The sequence below is a fragment of the Meles meles genome, chromosome 17 (genome assembly GCF_922984935.1).
Source record: "Meles meles chromosome 17, mMelMel3.1 paternal haplotype, whole genome shotgun sequence".
Taxonomy (NCBI): Eukaryota; Metazoa; Chordata; class Mammalia; order Carnivora; family Mustelidae; genus Meles; species Meles meles.
The window spans coordinates 63,292,956-63,313,833 of NC_060082.1; the positions used below are offsets into that span (position 1 = coordinate 63,292,956).

At 39.1% G+C, this 20,878-nt stretch overlaps 1 protein-coding gene across 1 annotated transcript in view; it reads right to left on the reverse strand.

Annotated features, from left to right (window-relative positions):
* The window catches only part of FMN2 (formin 2), a 371,607-nt gene that overhangs the window by 141,886 nt on the left and 208,843 nt on the right, over nucleotides 1-20,878 (reverse strand). The window contains 5 exon segments of the mRNA XM_045983452.1: nucleotides 406-526; nucleotides 677-736; nucleotides 3,675-3,821; nucleotides 4,877-5,006; nucleotides 5,170-5,261. Of these exon segments, the coding sequence (XP_045839408.1) occupies nucleotides 406-526; nucleotides 677-736; nucleotides 3,675-3,821; nucleotides 4,877-5,006; nucleotides 5,170-5,261 (550 nt within the window).

The window sequence follows — 20,878 nt, forward strand, 5'->3', positions numbered from 1 at the left end:
TGATAAGCCACGACATCTTGGGCAAGTATACCAAGGTGGGGGGCGGGGGGGGGTGGGGAGGGAGGAACTATTTCTCTTCTAACAATAACATGATCGATGTACCGATGCTCCTGGCTATCAAGTGAAAACAAGATGATCAAATTTGCTCCTGATGAAAGGGACTGCTATTCAAATAACCCATACACTACTCAGTAGCTAAATGTCTAATATATACAACTTTTTAAACAACAAAAGGATAAGATTGCTGGTAGAATTTTTCTTTTGCCACACTAAAAGAAAAAAACGTAGTTTTACAAAGCTGTTAAAGATTTACTTTCTTAGAAAACACTGAAAAGTCTGTGTGTGTTTTTCTCATTAAAAAACCATTAGGTCAAACAAACATGATTCTTAAAGGTTATAAGTTACCTTTCAAGTCTTTCTTTAGTTTTCTGAGATCTTTTTGAAAATCTTCGAACTTCATCTGTGAGGCCTGAAAAAGGTCCTGGGGCTCGGGCAGTGGAAAAACGCACTGTTCTTTCCCAGCATCCTGATTAGCAAGAAACACACAATTTTAAAACGAGCCAGCATTAATATAAGTAAGAATGCAACAACAAGGGCAATCGTGAAACAACAAGTCCCAGTCATCACTCAACAACAAAGAATAACAAAACTGAACTACACAGAAAAACTGTCTTACCTCATCAAAATTTCGAAGATAATAGGAAACAATATATGACAAAAGGCTTCTGCTATTGTCCTAGGCAGAAAGACCAAAGTAAAAATACATTTTTAAAATCATGAAGTATACAGTGTCAAGTAAAATACTTTCCAGTAAAACAATATATAAACGAGAACATTGGGAATAAAATGTGAAATTCTGTATTTCAAAGAACTCCAGCCCCTGCATCGAAGGAGTTTCATGGCACAGAAGATTCTGTTTTTCCCAATGTTCTCATTGAGCTCCAAGGGGAAAGACAGATGTTCGAGGGTGGAGCCTCCATTGTGAATACTTTATTGTTTTGCCCTCCTCGATCAGATAATCAGTTCACTAATTGTCATGTTTTATTATTAAAAGGTATTAGCTACATTTTAGCTGAAATGACTAAATATTGCCAGCATTACCATACCATTTCTGGACCAGCAGGTATCATTCCAACAGTAGGACTGGTTGAAATGTGTTAGTTTAGAGATTAGGAAAAATAAAGTTAAGTATTATTTTAAGGAAGCAGAAGCTCTAAAAATGCAAATACATATTGTAAATTGCTATGTCAACCACTGAGATTGAGGAATTAATTATCTTCAGAGCTACAAATGATGCAATGTGTGTATTTCTATAGAAAAGAAAATTTAGGGCTGTTCTTATACTAATAGTTTTCAATGAATAGCTTTTCATCCCCTTTCTGGCACACTTGGGGGAATTTTTAATGATTTCTCTTTTTTGCATCACTTGAAATTAGATAATTTGAATGTGGGAGGACAAATATACATTTTTTTTTCAAAAACATTATGACACAAACTACATCTCCTGAAATGTTCAATCTTACCACTATTTTCCCTCTATCTGTAAAAAGCAATATCCCTTTATAATTTAATCTGACATGCTATGGTAATACACCTTTTAGAGATTTCCCTCATGGTAATTTATAGTAATAATAATGTAATAAATTATTATTATACCATGCAGTAATATATTACAATAATAAAATATTTATTAGAAGGAATATTTGCTTATGAATAATGTAAGCAACTTTTTTTTCTCTTTCCTAACGTAAATCAATGAAATGGTTAACAGTACTTGAATTAGTTAGCAAAACATTTATTAAATGCCTGCTGATAGGCATGCCGAGTAAAAATTCTGAGTGATCTAGCTCTGTCCATGCAGGTCTACAAACAGTATACAATGCAGACACAGTTGTATTTGTTTTATAGAGAAAGAACCAATTCAGGAAGACTTTGCCTAGCTCTTATGAGAATGCAAGTGAAATTATAAAATAAAATCTTGCTTCCTGATTTTATCATGCCTTTTAATCTAAATTATTCCTTAGTTATTTAAATTTTAAAATTTAACTTACTGGGGGACTGAATAAGATGTATTAACCAATAAAAAACACATAATCCCTTATTCACATGTAATTAGAATTATCAGAATCTGTTTCTGATCCATTTTTATAAATTAAGTATTACGTTGATGCTATTTCTGATCCAGGGTTACTAGCAAATGTTCCCTGTTTCAATCCAACAGTCAGTTGTTTGGAACTATTCAAGTGCTTAGAACAGAGCCTTTGCTTCTGAACCAATGCGATTGTGATTTATCATGCTAACATAATGGAGGTTCCTGTGAAACTTGTTCCAAACAAATATAATAGCATCTTTACAAACAGAACCAGAAAAATCACAAAAACTATAAGCTGCTGGTGTTCCAAGACAGGATGATGGCTTTATTCAATTTTGGAAAAGCAGTGTGGGAGATTTCATAGAATTCAGTGAAAGAACGGTCAACGAATGAGTGGAAGTGTGAACGAATGAGCAAATGCACTGTTGGCCAACACAAACAAACAAACAAACAAAAAATGTCTTTTTCTTATGTGGGAAATTATAGTTGACCCTTGAATATGGGTTTGAGCTACACGGGTCCACTTACACACAGGTATTTTTCAACAAATAAAGGACAGTACTGGAAATGTATTTTCTCTTCCTTATGACTTTCTTAACATTTTATTTTCTCTAGATTATTGTAAGAATACCATACATGTGACACAGAACGTAGGAAATTGACTAATGTTATTGGTGAGGCTTCTTATCAACAGTTGGTTATTAATAGTTAAGTTTGGGGAGAGTCAAAAGTTACGTGTGGCTCTTCAGTTGAGCAGGTCAGTGTCCCTGCACCATTCCAGGGTCAACCGTATTCATTATCTAGGAAGAACAATTCTAGTATTTCCATTTCTATGAGTCAGTCATTTACTTAGATTTATTATTTTTAAAAATGACCATAATTGCCTTTATTACATGGTTCTGGGTGGACATTCTTTTATCAGAGAAACAGAATTCTATCACTTTTTAAGTTCACGATCTCAGACATTAACCCCAACCATCATGGTTGTTTCCCTAATATTATATTTTTACTGACACTCTCATAATCTCCTCGATGTTAATTTTAAACAAATACAAGTACAGAAGTAGGATCAAAAATTAATTAGTCCTGCAAAAAGACTCAGACATTCCCACATATACCAGTGTGAAGGGGAGGATGATATGGAGAAAATCTTCTATTACATTTTACTTACTATCGACTTTCACCCATCTTTGTTTCGTTTTTAGAACACAAGCCTGCTGGCCTCCACTACTTAACACAGAAGAGAAGAGGAACACTGTCTGATTTATGAAAACTTAATCCTCAGACTCCAAAAGGATAAATATTAGCAGACATGGTAATGATAGGGTGAAAAATAATTATTTTTCTTTTAAAAGTCCTCTACTCGATTATTCATTAGACACAGGATTCAGAATTTTTCACTTTAGGGAACATTATTCACAAAACCATTACATATGAGGGCCATATACTTCTTCCTAGCTCAGAACATAACGACTTTGGAACATAAAGAAACATTTATTACAATAGGCTTCAAGTCAAACTTATTACTAAATAAAACATCGAATCCTCAATTTGCCTACATTCGCTCATACAAAATACTTACACTGCTTTTGACATCTTTCAGCTTTGGAAGAATGTCTAATCCGAAGCCATCTGCCTGTCCTCGAGTCTTATTCCCACCGTTCATGTAGTTGCCAAAAGCAAGAACCAAACCCAGGATCTGCATAACCCCTGGGCCATTTTTTAATGTCTGTAAAACAGAATAAAGAACATTTTCTCTCTCAAAGTCTTCTTTGGATTATTTTAAGTCAGTGGCAATTACTCATATTATACTAATCATCTTGGGTCACATTCAAACTGTATCATTGCTTATTATTAGGATATTTGAAGAGCAGTGTTTTCCAAAGTTACCTTTAAGGAGCTGTACCTCCTACAAGCATTCAGGTACACATTTGTAAACCGCGAGATACCATTCTAGGCTATTTCTGGGGTACAACTGCGTGGAAAACAACTAGGGCTATAATACGAGAATGACTGCAAAATACTGTCATTTCCATCACCCTAACTGGACTCACCTCTGGAGCAATAGACATTTTTGGCATCCGTTGTGGGAAACCAAAACACAGAAAGATTAATTTCCAAATTTAGACTTATCCCTGAAAAGTTCACACTCAACTTCTTCCAAAACACAAAGCTTAGCTGGAATTTGCATGTCTTCTTTCCCCTGAAAATGTGTCTTTGATAACATCTTGCTAGCTTTCAAAATGACTGACCCCAACCAGAACGAATGGTAGTACTGGTTTTTGACAAATTGTTCTAAATGGTAATATCGGTAACTTCTGCCAGACATTTACTCTTTGTTTTCAGAAGAATATTTATCTCCTGTTGAGTCCTACAGCTGTTCCTAGATTATCTGGGTAGAATCATTAACAATTTGTTGAAGGCCCCTTCCAAAACTGAGGGAAAATAAATAAAATGCCTTCAAACCACATCCAATCCGGTCTGATGTAGGAGAGGACTACAGGAAGTAATGAGTTTGTTTTGGCAAGAGCAGAAGGGACAGAAGCCACAGAGGTAGGAGCATGACAAGTGCCCTCCTGTAAGAGGGCCCCTTGGTGGTAGAAGCCTCTCATTCTCTTTGATCTTGAAAGCAGCCGTGGCACGTTCTCTTCGGTGGAACCGCTCTCCTGCAAGTGTACGCGTACTTAGAATACGTGAAAGAAAACGTTTTCGAAAATATGAACCTGACTGGACACAATGAAACGTCAGAACTCAATTGTCAGCATTCTGTGGCCCAGAACCCACCTCGCACAATTTCTGCAGCAACTCCAGTTTGCGACGAATTGAGCAAATACTTTCTGAAAACGTGGACTGGAACAGAATACAAAAGACTCGCTCTGAGAAGTTGGGGATTAAGGACAGTTCATAAAGGAACCTAAGGAAATAAAGCCAAGTGAAGAGGAAAAATATAATTCATATAAAGAGATGCTTATCCTCCTATCATTCAGAACAATTACGCTGGGAGAACACCACGTTTCTGAATGGACAGAGGCTGCCCGTAGTCGGGCCGCCTTCTACAAGGTGCTGAGTGCTCTTACTGTTCGGGTTTGTCCAGAGACTTGGCGTTTTCCTTGTCTTTGGAGGACCGGCCGTGCTTCTCGATTTTTTCCAGTTCATCTGACTGTGCTCTCTGGAAAAAAAAAAAAATAATGCCAAGCGGTTATCCAAAATCTGGTGAAATAAATCCCGCAGATTATGATAATCTTAATACAGCGAAACTCTCTATATTTTCATATTTCTTAGCATCTGTTTGCTGTAAAGTTTGACTTCACTCATGAAGGCATTTTAAAGTGTAAATATGTTTAATGCAAACCAGATCACCTTGAAACCTTCCAAATAATGTTATTGGCGATTAGTGATCTGCAGAACATTTATTTATTCAAGCATGCTTTAAAACAATACGGTTTTCCTCTCTGGCTTTTTGGCTGTTGGTAATATGCTTTAGAATACAAGAATTTCATTTTAAAAACAGTATGCATTACTTAGAAATCAATCAAGTTAAAATTGGAAGTAATGTGATCCTAATGTTATAAGATTTTTAAAACAAAAAAAAGTACTTATTTAACTAATACAATCATTGTTTATGGCTTTTTTTTTTTTAGGGGAAAAATACAATTGAATTATTAAGTCCTGGGACAAAAATAAAAGGTGTGATTCTTCCGCTGAATTTTCTTTTTGACACAAAAACGGCTTCAGGCTTCTTTTCTTCCAAAGTATCTTCTTTTACCCTTCATCCTGAATTTATTTCTTTGTAGGAGAGTTTCCTCTGCATTTTCAGTAGACGGCAGAAGATTCTATAGACGTTGAAAAACACAAATCTATTCTTTATGAAAATTTGGATGCTTTTTATGCGTACTCCTGTCTTTCTTTTATAACTCGGGAAGATGTTTCAAAATAGCCAAACACAGTATGTTTACGCATTAAGCAGTGGGAGTAGACTACCGTACCTTGAGTTTGAGTCTAATCCTCAGAACTTAAATTCCCTTCACATTATTTTTTGTTTAAACATTAAGGCAGTTTTGCCAAGAACTACTGTATAAGATAAAACATGATAGCCATTTTTAGAAACTAAAGATTTCATCTGAAAAATAGCTATGTAATGTTTTTTATTCACTGATTATTCTGAAATGCAGGTTTTCAGGTGATAGGACGGACTAGTAAAGAATAGTTCCTCAAATGAAGCTTCTTTTTTGTTTGTTTGAAGACAGAGAGGTCCACACCAAGATACACCACATAAAAGCTTCCAGTCCCTATAATCTCTCTATTTTTTTAAAAGGAGGCGCGCCTAGGTGGCTCAGTGGGTTAAGCCTCTGCCTTTGGCTCAGGTCATGATCTCAGGGTCCTGGGATCGAGCCCCACCTGGGGCTCTCTGCTCAGCCAGGAGCCTACTTCCTCCTGTCTCTCTACCTGCCTCTCTGCCTACTTGTGATCTCTCTCTGTCAAATAAATGAACAAAATCTTAAAAAAAAGGGGGGGGGATGAGAAGTACTACTACAGCAGAGAATTAGTCTGCTATCTTCAAGCCCAACCACATTCAATACCCAAATGGCAACAGGGCACAAATCTACCTTGCTACAATCTGATGTAGTCATTATGTTTGCTGGTTTCATTTTTGTTTTTTGAACTTGACACAGACTCAACCTACATGACTAGAAGCTGACTCCATGGGCTCTGTAAATTTCCCTGGGTCTTAAATAAACACACACAAAATCTCAAGAAACAATGACAAGAGAAATAAAGATGGCTAAGGTAAACCATAATAATAATTGAATACACAAGAGAAAGATAAAACTCCCCAGTGTCTTGAGGACAAAGGGACTTTCTGGCAATACTAGAGAGTTATTCTCCAAATTATTCAGTGCGCATAAATCACTAATTGCACAGTTCTTTATACTTGTGCTCTATTAAACCATTTCTGCCGACTTTAGAAAGAAAGCTGCCCTGGATTGACAGGGCTGCTTTATGGATGAAAAAGAGAACGAAATGCCATTCGATGCCCTAGGGACCTGGGCCCCTGGACTCTCTAAACAATAGAAATTGATCAGAGGCCAAACAGGAGTTGAAGGCAAGGCTGTACTTGGGCTTCTGCAGGAGCACAAAGGAGACAGCACAAAAGGGAAAGCTTCCTCAGGCTGAGTCCAGGAGGAGAGGGGGTCAGGGAGCTTTTTAAATTAACCTAGCTGGAAAAAAGGTGCCATCTGAGCATACAGGGGCGGGACTTATGAGCATCGGAAGGTCATGCTTCTTCGTATCCTGCATCTCTAACACACACATTAAACCTCCACCCTGGGCATGATTTTTAGTGTTATAATGAAGGGAAAGTTGTGAAAGGTGCATACGGGGGTCCGTCTGGGCACAGACTGGTTTGGTCTGGTCTTTACCAGTCTACGGCAAGCATCCCCTGTCCACAGTCCTGCAAGATGTGGTAGTCAAGAGGCACAGACTTTGAGCTCCCTCCCCCAGCCTCCCCTCCTCTTATGGAGGCAGCCAAGGAGCACTGGAGGGGACTGGAGTCCAGTCCCTAGTTTGTCTCATATCCCTGATCCATAAGCCCCCTTCTTCTTCCAAATACTTGCATATGTAATTTTATGGCATTAAAAATAAAATCAATTTTGGGGACACCTGGGTGGCTGAGTAGGTTAAGCATCCAACTCTTGATTTTAGCTCAGGTCATGATCTCAGGGTCATGGGATCGAGCCCTGCGATGGGCTCCCCACTCAGCAGGGAGTCTGCTTGAGATTCTCTGTTTCCCTCTCCTTCCGCACTTCCCCCTGCTTGGGCTCTCTCTCTAACAAATAAAGAAATCTTAAAAAATAAAATAAAAGGGGCACCTGGGTGGCTCAGTGGATTGAGCCGCTGCCTTCGGCTCAGGTCATGATCTCAGGGTCCTGGGATCAAGCCCCGCATCAGGCTCTCTGCTCTGCGGGGAGCCTGCTTCCTCCTCTCTGCCTGCCTCTCTGCCTACTTGTGATCTCTCTCTCTGTCAAATGAATAAATAAAATCTTAAAAAATAATAATAATAAAAAAAAATAAAATAAAATAAATTTTTAAAAAATCACTATCTACCTTATCAAAAGTCTTTAAATACAATGAACCGACCAAGCTTGTGGTAGTAGACATAAAATTCCCAAAAATTCTTACTTCGGAGCTTGACTTTTATTGTTGGCAACAAACGTCAATTGTTTTCCTTGAAGGGGCCACTTACTCTGGTCTTTTTCAAGAAAACGTCTACTGAATGCCAGCGTGTTAATAACCCCAGTTTGCCGGTCATATTTTCAAAGAGAAATGGTATCCAGTGAAAAAGGGCTACCTTAATTTGTGACAAGTGCTTTCTACGGCAAAGTAACCACTGTACTTTGCCAGGCAGCAGAAACACCTTCTGAATGAAATATACTTAAGAGTTGAGGTTTAATAAATGTAATAATTTTCACTGTTCATGAGGTGCCTGGGTGGCTCAGTCGTTAAGCATGTGCCTTCAGTTGAAGTCATGACCCCAGGCTCCTAGGATCAAGCCCTGCTTCAGGCTCCCTGCATGAGGGGAAGCCTGCTTTCCCTCTCCCACTCCCCCGTTTGTGTTCCTGCTCTCGCTGTCTCTCTCTGTCAAATAAATAAAATCTTAAAAAATAATAATAATAATTTTCACTTTCATTAAGGACACTCTTAAATAAATGTGGCTTCACCCCCGCAATGAAAGCATGAGAATGGCCAGTACGTGCGGTGCCACTGCCTTGATTGAGGGGGCAGTGCCGGAACGCCTGCCTTCCGCGTCTACTGAACCATCGGCGCAAACATTTACACTGCCAAGAAAGCCAGTAACAGCTTAGTGCTGTTACGAAATTAATTTTTAACTTGAAGACCTCCTTGTAAAGAAGTACAGAACCCCTGAGCACCCATGGAGCAGACTATGGGAACTGACATTTGGTAAAAACTTCCTACCCAACTGATGATTAAATTATCTCCAACATTCACCATCTTCAAACACCTCCAGTGACAAAAATTCACTGTCATCTTAAACTGATCACTACATCTTTAAAAACACCATCCCAAAACAAAATAAGACAAACAAACAAACAAACCAGCTCCTTTATATGAAACAAAAATATTTCCTCTACTTTCAGACATTGGCCCCTGGTCTACTCTCTGGGGTCGATGGCAAGTTCCTTTCAAATATTTGGGAAAGGTAAATTTTTCCTCTTTTGTCTTCTGTGTTAAGCACTTTGGTTCTTTTCATTTCATATGGGATGAATGAGAGCCTATCACAATCACAGGTCCTGTGTGAGTAGGTTCCTGATGGCTTAGAAATGAGGCACACATAAGTGAGACGTCCCTCCCCCACTGTAGTCTGCAGGTCAACTCCATCATTCTAGAAAGGCTGTGCTGTTAGTGTAGGCTGAAATGGAGGAGCCCTAAATCCTCTCAAGTTGTCAGTTGTCTAAAACGTTTGAATTATTTTTCATGTTTACAGGCTCTATTCTCTTTCTCCTATTCTGTATTTATGAAATTGATTATTTTGGACTCAAGCCTAACAACACATTTGGGTTTTTTTCTATATGCAGTCAACGATTCTGAGATTTTACAGCTTGAGATCCTAATTCTGTCATTCTATGGAGCAAAAAACACTCTGAGTTAGGGTAACATGACAGAGCTTCAGGAAGAAGAGGCGACAAGACCCGTGTTTTGAGGAATACGCTGGTTCTAGATGGATGGAGAGCTAATCGCGTTGACTGGCCTCTAAATCTGCTCTGCTGCTTATAACCCCCGTCACTGTTGAGGACACGGGCATCCACTTGACAACTCGGACGGTCACACCAGATCTTCTACCTGGAATACGCATCATTCACTCTGGGTTGCTGCTCTTGGCTTGGCCTATGAGTGACTTCCTCTAGAAAGCCTGCCTCAACTGCCTGGCTCTCCATTACAATCGTCCTCTTTCCAAAATGATAACACAGAAACTTACATTTGCTTTGTCTTACGCTGTGCTTACCCCAGCATCTTATTGTTGATAAAAATATATGCTTGCGCCTTCTACTGACTGGAATTGTCTTAAGAAGGGCCATGTCTCGGGTATCTCTACGGTCCTAGTAACCAGTATGGCTTATCGTATATAGTGAATAGTAAATAATATTTTCTTAAACACTGAAAAACTGTATCAGTAATTGAATATGACAAAAAAAGGCCTCCGAGTCATGAAGAAGAGACAGGACAAAGAGAAGGGAGAATGACGGAACAATACAAGAAGTATTGAGGCCATAAAGATATGCCGATGATTTCAACTGTTTATCATCATGCCAAGAGTATATTGATGGTACCTATGTGGTCGTTTGAACTCCAAAATAGATGCTATGCATGTGTGAGACAGAGTTAGTCATTTCAAGTGCTAGTACAAAATAGGTAAATAAAATAAGAAAGCTATACCCGGCACAAGTATGTATGAATTCACTCTTCTGTACATTGATTCAACACCACTGACTTGTGCCCCATCCCTCAGCTCACGCAGAGATACTATGTGTGTATAGGTACAAGAAGCAAGACTAAAAAATGGGTTTTTAAGCAACGTTAATCAACTTGGCAGGATTCTGCTATTCATTAATATACCATGACCAACTGTTTCTTGCCCATCATCTTGGCTTGCTCCTTGCAAAGCATGAGAGATCAAGCAAAAGCCAGTTATTTTCTACCTGCTAAATCTGCATATTATTGTTCTTAAGAGCAACCACACAATTTATGCCAAATGAGTGGTTATCAATTTGTACTAGAAGGCAGAGGTCATCTGGATAATTTTGGTTTTGTTTGGCTTCAAAGTAAATTTAGTGTCAAGTGTTCTTCTCTGCTCTACTAGTGTGAGGTAATAATCAATGTCAGATTTTAAAACATGAATTTTAGGGACTCATTCATCCATTCATTTAAAGGCCCAGTATTTACCAGCATTACACTAGACATGAGGGATAAAAAGATACGTAAGTTAGGCTTCAGATTCAAGCAAAAATCCGAAAACATAATGGACCAAGAAGTTCATACCACCACTCTTATTTGCGTAACCCTTCTGTAGTCATCTTCCACCACTGCTTTTTAAAACTACATATGACTCCCCTACATGAAGAGGCTGCTGCAATCTCTCTACCATACCAGTGCAGATTTGTTGAAATAAGTTCATTCTTCATTACGGCCAAATACATGGGCAGCATAGTAACACATGTACACACCAACTAATAACATCAGGGAATTTCCAAGCTCCAAATATTCACATCACAATCTTTCCCTCTCCCAGTCCTACTCACTCCCATGATTAAATCAGTTCAGTCTCTTTCTTTACTAGATATCCTTCCTATACTCACTCCAATTACCTGCAGATTTACACCAGAATATCTTTTTCTCAAGATTTACCGTGTTCGCCAGTAAATGAAATGGACCTCATTTGCTGCCAAGCTGGATGTTTTTCACCAGTTACCAAAGATTCATCACACTTAAAACCCAGGAACACTCTTCACCTAACCACTGGCCAAAACGAACACAAATTCCAGGCTGTCGTCACTGACTTCAGCACATATTTTGAACTCCACTACCCTTGGCCCTGACACCTCCTTAAACTGAATCTCGCAACTCCGAGGAAGAAGTGCTACTTCTACAGAGAGGAAGGGATTGGGGAGCAAGGGGTGGAGAGGGAAGGAAGAACACTGAGATCAACTGGTATGCAATTCCACTGCATACATTTCCACTGCCTGAGTCTATTAATGGTGTTAAGCAAATGTTTCTCAAACAGTGTTCCAAAGAACACAAAGAACTTTTAGTCAACATAGTACTAGAAGTCCTAGCATCAGCAATCAGACAGGAAAAAGAAATGAAATGTATTCAGACTGGCAAAGAAGAAATCAAACTCTCTCTCTTCACAGATGGCATGATACTTTAAGTGGAAACCCTGAGATTCATTAGGAATTGTTGTATACTACATCCATTTTTAAGACTCATATGCTAAACATTCTTAGAAGTTATATTATTGAAATAAAAAACTATTCAACAGCAATCCTCATACTTGGTAACAAAAATGCATGTGTGCAAGAGACAGACAGACAGAGAAGATGACAGTAACACCCCCACAGAACCAGTGTTCTAAGTGGAAGCACTGCCCCTGGCCAAACTTCAGCCATCCCTTTACCCAATGTCTTTTATTTATCTATTTTTTTGCTCATTAAAACTTTTCAGAGTATAGGGATAGAAGGAACATTCCTCAATATCATAAAAACAATCTACGAAAAGCCCACAGCATTTATAATTCTTAAAAAAGAGAAAAGCTCTCAGCTTTTCCCTTAAGGTCAGGAACATGACAATGATGCATTCTCTCACCACTTTAATTCAACACAGTACTAGAAGTACTAGAAGTCCTAGCATCAGCAATCAGACAAGAAAAAGAAATGAAATTTTTCAAACTGGCAAAGAAGTAGTCAAACTCTCTCGTCGCAGATGGCATGATACTTTATGTGGAAAACCCACAAGACTTCACCCCCAAATTACTAGAACTCATACAGCAATTCAATAACGTGGCAGGATACAAAAATCAATGCACAGGAATCAGTTGCTTTTCTATCCACTAAAAATGTAACTACAGAAAGAGAAATTAAAGAGTTGAATCCATTTACAATAGTACCCAAAACCATAAGATACCTTGGAATAAACCTAACCAAAGAGGTAAACGATCTATACTCTAGAAACTATAGAACATTTACAAAAGAAATTGAGGAAGACACAAAAAGATGGAAAAACATTCTATGCTTATGGATTGGCAGAATAAACATTGTTAAAATGTCTATGCTTCTAGGGCAATCTACACTTTCAGTATCATACCTATTAAAATACCACTGGCATTTTTCAAAGAGCTGGAACAAGCAATCCTAAAATTTGTATGGAACCAGAAAAGACTCCAAATCAGCAAGGGAATGTTGAAAAGAAAAACAAAGCTAGGGGCATCATGTTGCTTGACTTCATGCTATATTACAAAGCTGTGATCACCAAGACAGCATGGTACTGGCACAAAAACAGACACATAGATCAATGGAACAGAACAGAGAGCCCAGAAATGGACCCTCAACTTTATGGTCAACTAATCTTTGACAAAGCAGGAAAAAATATCCAATGGACAGAAAGACAGTCTCTTCAATAAATGGTGCTGGGAAAATTGGAAAGCTACATACAGAAAAATGAAACTCGACCATCTTCTTACACCACACACAAAGATGAAATGGATGAAAGACCTCAATGTGAGACAGGAATCCATCAGAATCCTAGAGGAGAACATAGGCAGTAACCTCTTGGGCATCAGCCACAGGAACTTCTTTCAAGACATGTCTCCAAAGGCAAAGGAAACAAAAGCAAAAATGAACTTTTGGGACTTTATCAAGATAAAAAGCTTCTACACAGCAAAGGAAACAGTCAACAAAACAGAGAGGCAACCCACAGAATGGGAGAAGATATTCATAAATGACATTACAGATAAAGGGCTGGTATCCAAGATCTATAAAGAACTTCTCAAACTCAACACCCAAGAAACAAATAATCTAGTCAAAAGATGGGCAGAAGACATGAATAGACATTTCTCCAAAGAAGACATACGAATGGCTAACAGACAACAAAGAAATGTTCATCATCATTAGCCATCAGGGAAATTCAAATCAAAATCACATTGAGATATCACCTTGCGCCAGTTAGAATGGCAAAAATTAACAAGGAAGGAAACAACAAGTGTTGGAGAGGATGTGGAGAAAGCGGAACTCACTTACACTGTTGGTGGGAATGCAAGCTGTACAGCCACTCTGGAAAAGAGTATGGAGTTTCCTCAAGATGTTAAAAACAGAGCTATGACCTACAACCCAGTGACTGCGCTACTAGGTATTTCCCCCAAAGATGCAGCCATAGTAAAAAGAAGGGGCACATGCACCCCAATGTTCATAGCAGCAATGTCCACAATAGCCAAGCTGTGGAAGAAGCCGAGGTGCCCTTCAACAGACGAATGGATAAAGAAGATGTGGTCCATAATTACAATATAATATTACACAGCCATCTGAAAGGATGAATACCCAGTTTCTTTCAATATTCACAATAAAGCTAATCTTTTTTAAAATTTACTTTTATTTTTTTAGTTAACATATAATGTATTATTTGTTTCAGGGGTACAAGTCTGTGATTATTCTTTAAATCTTCCTCTTTTTCTTCAACATCCTCACCCCTGTCACTTTTATGTTTATGAGGTGATTTTGCCTCCCAATATGTTCCCTTTGATTACATCTTCTTTTCCTAGACATCCTCCCATGCTTCTGCTGGACCCTCCACTTCAGGGACAGTATCCACACATTAGTGTATCCAAACACTAATGGCAAACCATCTTTAGCCCATGTTTCCCTTTATATCCAGAAAGACAAATTACTTTCTCAGTGTTTTAACGTGTATACCTCAGAAGCAACTCAGACCAAAAAAAAGTCTAAAAATAAACTCACGCATACTGCCCCCAAACACTCAGTAATCCTGATTCCAGTAAACTGGGAATCTAGTCATGAGTCAGAAAGCTGGGTGTCATGCTGGATGTCTGTCTGTAATTCACTTCCACATCCTGCGACTCACCAAGGTCTGTCTCCACTTCCAGCGCTGTTGTCTGTGTCTAGACGGCCGCCGCCTCTCGGCTCAGCTACTCCGATACCTGCCCGGTCTCTCCATTGTCACCCCGGCTCTAACATACGTCCTACATAGCACTCAATTTTCGCAAAGATGCTAAGCAGAATATGTATACTCTACTTCAAGTCTAACTGCTATTCTTAGAGTAACACCACGGACCTTAAGGTTTCTACAAAGGCCACATGGTTCAGTACCCCGCACCCCACCTTGCTCTACAGCCCATCTCATGCCATATACCCACGTGCTGCATACATTCTGCTCTCTATGCTTGTCCTTCGGTTCCTTAAATAGATCACACTTCCTCTTTCATACGTGTTTCTCCCTGTGCCTAAAGCATACCCCATGCTTCCCGTCTTCCACAGTACCCAACCCTTCCCTGGTTCAGCTCCAAACTCTCTACGTTGGGGATGTCTTTCTTAACCTCCTCATCAACAATGAATCTTCCCGCTAACTCAGCCTCACTGCAGAAATGCGCTTTACTTCATAGCACTTCTCACAATTATAAATGAATATTTAAAGCCTAGCTCCATATTAGAAAGAAAGCTCCAGGACACAAGGATAATGTCCATTTTTGTCCATCACTGTAAGACAGCACATGCCTGCAACAAACCAGACATTTAATTATTATCTGATGAAGTAATAATAAATGAATGAATGGAGTCTTTAAATATATAAATTCCTCCAAATTCCCTCATGTATTCCTATCATCCTGTCTCTTCATTCAGTCTCAGTTCTTTCTTCAGCATCTCTCCTTTCTGCCACAGAAACAATAGCTACCAGGAGCTAAAATAGTGGGTCCACTACCAGTGACTGCCTTTGGAGAAGTAGAGGTCAAGATATTTGGTAACATCAATGATAATAGCCAGGAAGCTGGTCTACGCTGGATGGTGGTAGAGGGAAGAGAATGCCTAGTCTCCAAGGAACGAAGTTGTCTTTCCTTTATATCTGTGCTGTTAGTCCATCAGCAGAGCATCCTTACCCTTTCTACGTAATTTACCTATCCAGTTCTCCCTGTTTACCAGCCCCCTCCCCTCAGTCAGGTCCATGTTCAAATTTATCTGGAAAAAAAAAAAAAAAAGTCCTCTTTTTTTTTTCTATCTAAATCTCAAGCTTACTTCTTCCTGGACTAACCACACCTGAATCCCTCCACAACCCTCTATCTCCTCCTCTACTTTTCCAACACAGTATCTTGAAGACATACTGACTTCTTTCCTCATCTTTTGTTTGCTTTTTGAATCCCTGCAAACAAGCTTCAACTATTATTTAAATCACTCCCACTAAACTCAACAAGAACCTTCTCAGAGTCGTAAGTTTTGTCTGCAGATAAAATAAAAGCTGATTGGGGGAGGGGGGTCGGGAGAGGGTAGTTAGTTGGGTTATGGACATTGGGGGGGTGTGTGCTATGGTGAGTGCTATGAGAAGTGTGTAAACCTGGCAATTCACAGACCTGTTCCCCGGGGCTAAAAATACATTATATGTTTATAACAAGATAAAAATTAAAAATAAGAGCTGATATTTATTGAGTACTTAATATTTGTCAGGCAAATCCTCCAAGTGTTTTACATGCATAACCTAATATAATCCTTACAGTGCCCTAGAGATAGGCATCATCATCAACAGCACCATCAACAGCATCAAAAATCCCCATTTTTATAATGAGAAAGTGGAGTCTTTAAAGTCTCAACTAGTCAGTGCAGGTGCCAAGATCCGAAGATAGAGTGGTTCATCCATCATCTCCTGATGTCAATGGCCCTACATTTCTTCAGAAAGCTCTACTGAGCCCCAGGCTACCTACTGAGGGGTCCCACATCTTTAAAAAAAATCACACTGGGGACCAAGATGAAGTCATTACACTGCTAAGAGTCCTTCTGCAACTAAAAATCCTAAGTCCACAACAAACAGAGGAAGGGTTTCAAAAACAGAAGGCAGTCCAGGTGGGCAGCCTCCTCACAACTCAGAATGACATGAGCTCCCCAGGTTTTCTCTTCGATCCATTCAGCCTGGATGAGGTATTAGAGAAGCCAGGAACCTGGAACTACCAGCAGACACAAGTTAACAAATAGGTTTTAGAAAAACCTATTTCTAGGAAACATGATCTAGCAAAACAGAACACTTTTCTCTTCCCACAGTCCTACGCTAGCCAAATACCACAGGAAAAACTGGCCCTTCCTGGAATCAGTGCTGCAAGTGGAGAACTGATCTTCTGCCCAAAGTGTCAGCAATAAGGAGAAGCCACTTGGTGGGAAGCGATGCTATTTAGCAATCTGCTTCCCCCCGACGTCCTCCTATCCTGGTGTCTGGGGGGCCCAGAGGGCAGCTGAATTTCCATCCCCCACCCAGCAGGAATGAGGTAGAACAACGTGGTTAAAGGTGGTGTTAGTGAACATCACAATCTAACTAGAAAATGGGCAAAAGACACAGATATTTCACCAAAGAGAATACACAGAAGAAAAATAACCTCATGAAAAGATGTTCACCGTCAGTTTCCATTGCAAAAATGCATGTGAAAATCACCGTGAGATATCACTACACACCTATTAGAACAGCTAGAATTAACAAATAGTGACTCGTACCAAGCCAGGATGCAGCAAGACTGGATCTTTTCTATATTGCTGCTGGGAACATAAAATGGAACAGCCGTTCTGTAAAATCGCTGAGCAGTTTATAAAAACTAAGCATATACTTAACATACAAAACTGTATTGCACTCCTGGGCATTTCTTACAAAGAAAAGAAACTCAAATCTACACAGAAAACAATTTAACATACATGAATGTTCATAACAGTTTTATTATAATTGACAAAAACTCAAAACAATCTAAATATCCTTGAAACACATTGGTACATTCATACCATGGAACGTATGGTTCCTCAGCAAAGGAAAAATGAGTTTTTGATACACTCAGCACTTAGGTGGATCTTAAGGGAATTAGGATGAGTGAAAAAAGCTAATATGAAAAGGTTCTATATCATTCGATTTCATTTGTATAACATTCACAAAATGACGAAACTTCAGAGATAGAAAACAGATTAGGAATGGGAAAAGGGAAGCTGGAGAGTAGAATTGCAAAGGGATGACATCAGAGATCTTTGAAGAGGTAGAACAATTCTACATCCTGACTAACAGTGATGGCTATAAGAATCAACATACAATAACATATAATAATCAACACACAACAACATGCATAGGTCTATGTCCATATACACGTACGCTCACGCGTACGCACACACACGCAGAAGTGCATATGAAACCAGTGAATTCCAAAAAATGTCTATGAATCATACCAATGTCAATTTCCAGGTTTGAACACTGTACTCTGACTTTGTTACATTGGGAAAAACTAGGTGAAGGCTATATAGGACCCCTATGAGTTTTTTGCTATGTCCTCTGCAACTACAATTACTCCAAAATGAAATCTTAGAAACTCAACATGACCCACTGATGAACTGTTCCTTTATGTTCTCAAGTCTGTACATCTTTCAGGTACCCTAATGTTGGCTTATGACCATCTTCTCAAACACCCAAGAAGGAAGCCTAGTTCCAATCCTTCCCCTCCCCCTTCCAGTTAGGCAACATGTCCTATTTCGTTCATTCCTGAAGACTCAGAAACAATGTTTCCCTCTTCATTCTCGCTGCCTCCCCAGAGCCATGGGACCACACCATGCCTGTCAGTTTTAACACCTGTCCCAACTCGAGCTCTAATTCCCCTATTGTACCACTTTCCAATAACACAGAATTCCTTATCCCAAATATATATATTTGGATATATTATATCCCAAATATATATTCCCACATCTAAGCCTTTGATCAAACTGTTCCATCTGCTGAGAACAACCTCTTGTCTCTACTCTCAAGCACATTGCCAGCCAACATTTAAGAAACCCAAACACCATCACCCCACTCTGACGATTATCCCAGCGCTCTCAACAGTAAATAATTGTTGCCTCTTTAGCAACTATCCTGCTCTTTCCACAAAATTATAGCCTCTAATTATTCTGTTTCATATTTAGCATCAACGGTCTGATCTAACAACCATCCATCTGATGGTTAGGTTCTCTCATTTTATTTCAATTATGAAATGGACTGAGGACTTCTCGGGAATTGTAAGGGGAAATGCTTCTGCATTATTAAATGACCACTTAAAATATACTTTCGTACATTACACACTCAACAGTTTATGGGTGGTCTATAGACTATCGGTTGACTCAAACTTTCTCCAATCTTGAACACTAGCTTTTTAAGAGAATCACTTTCTACAGTTAACAGACACATACTACAGACCCCAGATCTTTCTTTCTCAGGTACAATAAACAACGGGGATGTCTTTAAATACCAAGGGCTGAGGGCAATTTGCAAAATGGTTGCCATATACACACAGCAATCGAAAGTTGTATGTCTAAGGGCTGAATAGCTCGTCAGAGACCTAAAAACCCTGAACACTTAACCATATATTGGCAAGTACGCGAGTAAACAAGAAATTCTGAGCCAAATACACAAGAAATGCCATCTGGAATCATTAAACTTCCTAAATAATCATAGCGAAGGGAAATATGATAAGAGTTTTATTAAAAGAATTGACTATTCCCTTAACAAATTTATTGTCCAGTTAAATTTTAGTTGTCGCAATCATGGGAACAAGGAGGGAAAGCTGATGAAATTTCAAGCTACTATGTCAGAACCATCAAAAGTTATTCCTGTCATGCATAATTTCAAGTCATGATCCAGCTTTCGTATTAACAAGGCTCTTAGTAGGTACTTAAAACAATCAATGTCTGCTACCACTGAAAGCTTTCTACTTCATATGACCATACACAGGCCAAACCTGAAAGTCCTCTACGTAAACTACGATATTCCTACTCATAAGTACATTCCTGTAACATCAGTAGATTAAAGAGATTTAAAGAAGGTACAGTGAGCATTCATGGCATTAGGTTGGAGAAGTATACCATGTTGCTAGCCAACTGCACCATTTTTCTAACGCCTGCGTACCCTCACGGAAAAATACTGGGAAGTGCTTAGTCTGTGTGTCAGAAGAGACTGTCCGCTCAGGAGAGCTGAGTAGTTATTATAGAGTGACTGTGCAACAAATGCTTTCTCCACCCTCCCAAGCTGAGAGGTTTGTTAATGTTCTCAAAGAGAGAAACACGAGGCAGGTCATAGAATGGGATTTATGTAAAAAACAACGGCTGGGTGGATAGACAGGTTTACCGAAAAACACTCAGTGCTGAAGTGGACCCACGCTGTTCAAACCCATGTTGTTCAACTATAATCTAGCTAAGAAAACCTGGCAAGGCTAGTGTTACAATTCACGTTAGCAGTTATTTACAAAAATAAATAAGCTCTTTGTAGTGTTTACTGTGTGCGAAGGCAATGCAATACTAAGGGGGAGAAGCAGAGAGCCGTCACGCTATGGGAGAGTATGGAAGTAGCGATCACCAGTGTATGGTATGGAATATATAGGCCAGTGCCCCGCAGAGGACAGCTGTGTTGCTGTAAGTCTGTAGTAGGGAGGACTGCCTAAGGAAGGAAGAAGAACTGAAGATTCGGAAACGTTCACCAGAAGATGGTAGTAGGAATTTGCTATCTGAAAGGACAGTTCTTTCCTTTCTGTTCTAGTGGAAGGACCAGGAGGATCTGAGAAATGGACAGGCCAGGTGGCTGGAAGGCAAGCAACTTAGCTGCAAATAATAAGTAGCCACGAACTCTACAAGTAAAGAGTGAACATGAAAATATTAAGTGTTCTCCGATGAGTCAACATTTTAATATCACCAATCAAATTAAAACCTTGTATTAAAATAAGGTGAAATGTACATGAACGATCCCACATTGTTTCTTTCTACGGCAGTTGTGTTCAGCATTTTAACTCTCATTTTCCAAGGACTTCACTGGAGATGGTTACTTCATCAGAAGGAACATAGCTATCAAAAACTCAATAACGTTATGATTTGGCAGGCACTATCACATGTTAGATGAACAAAAAAGAAATGTAATTCTGGTTTTTATTAAGTCTGCAGAGTCAATCTGTAAGTGATTCAAGATCTAAAGCTTTTCCTTTTTAATTCTGAAATTCACCTTAAGCACATTTTT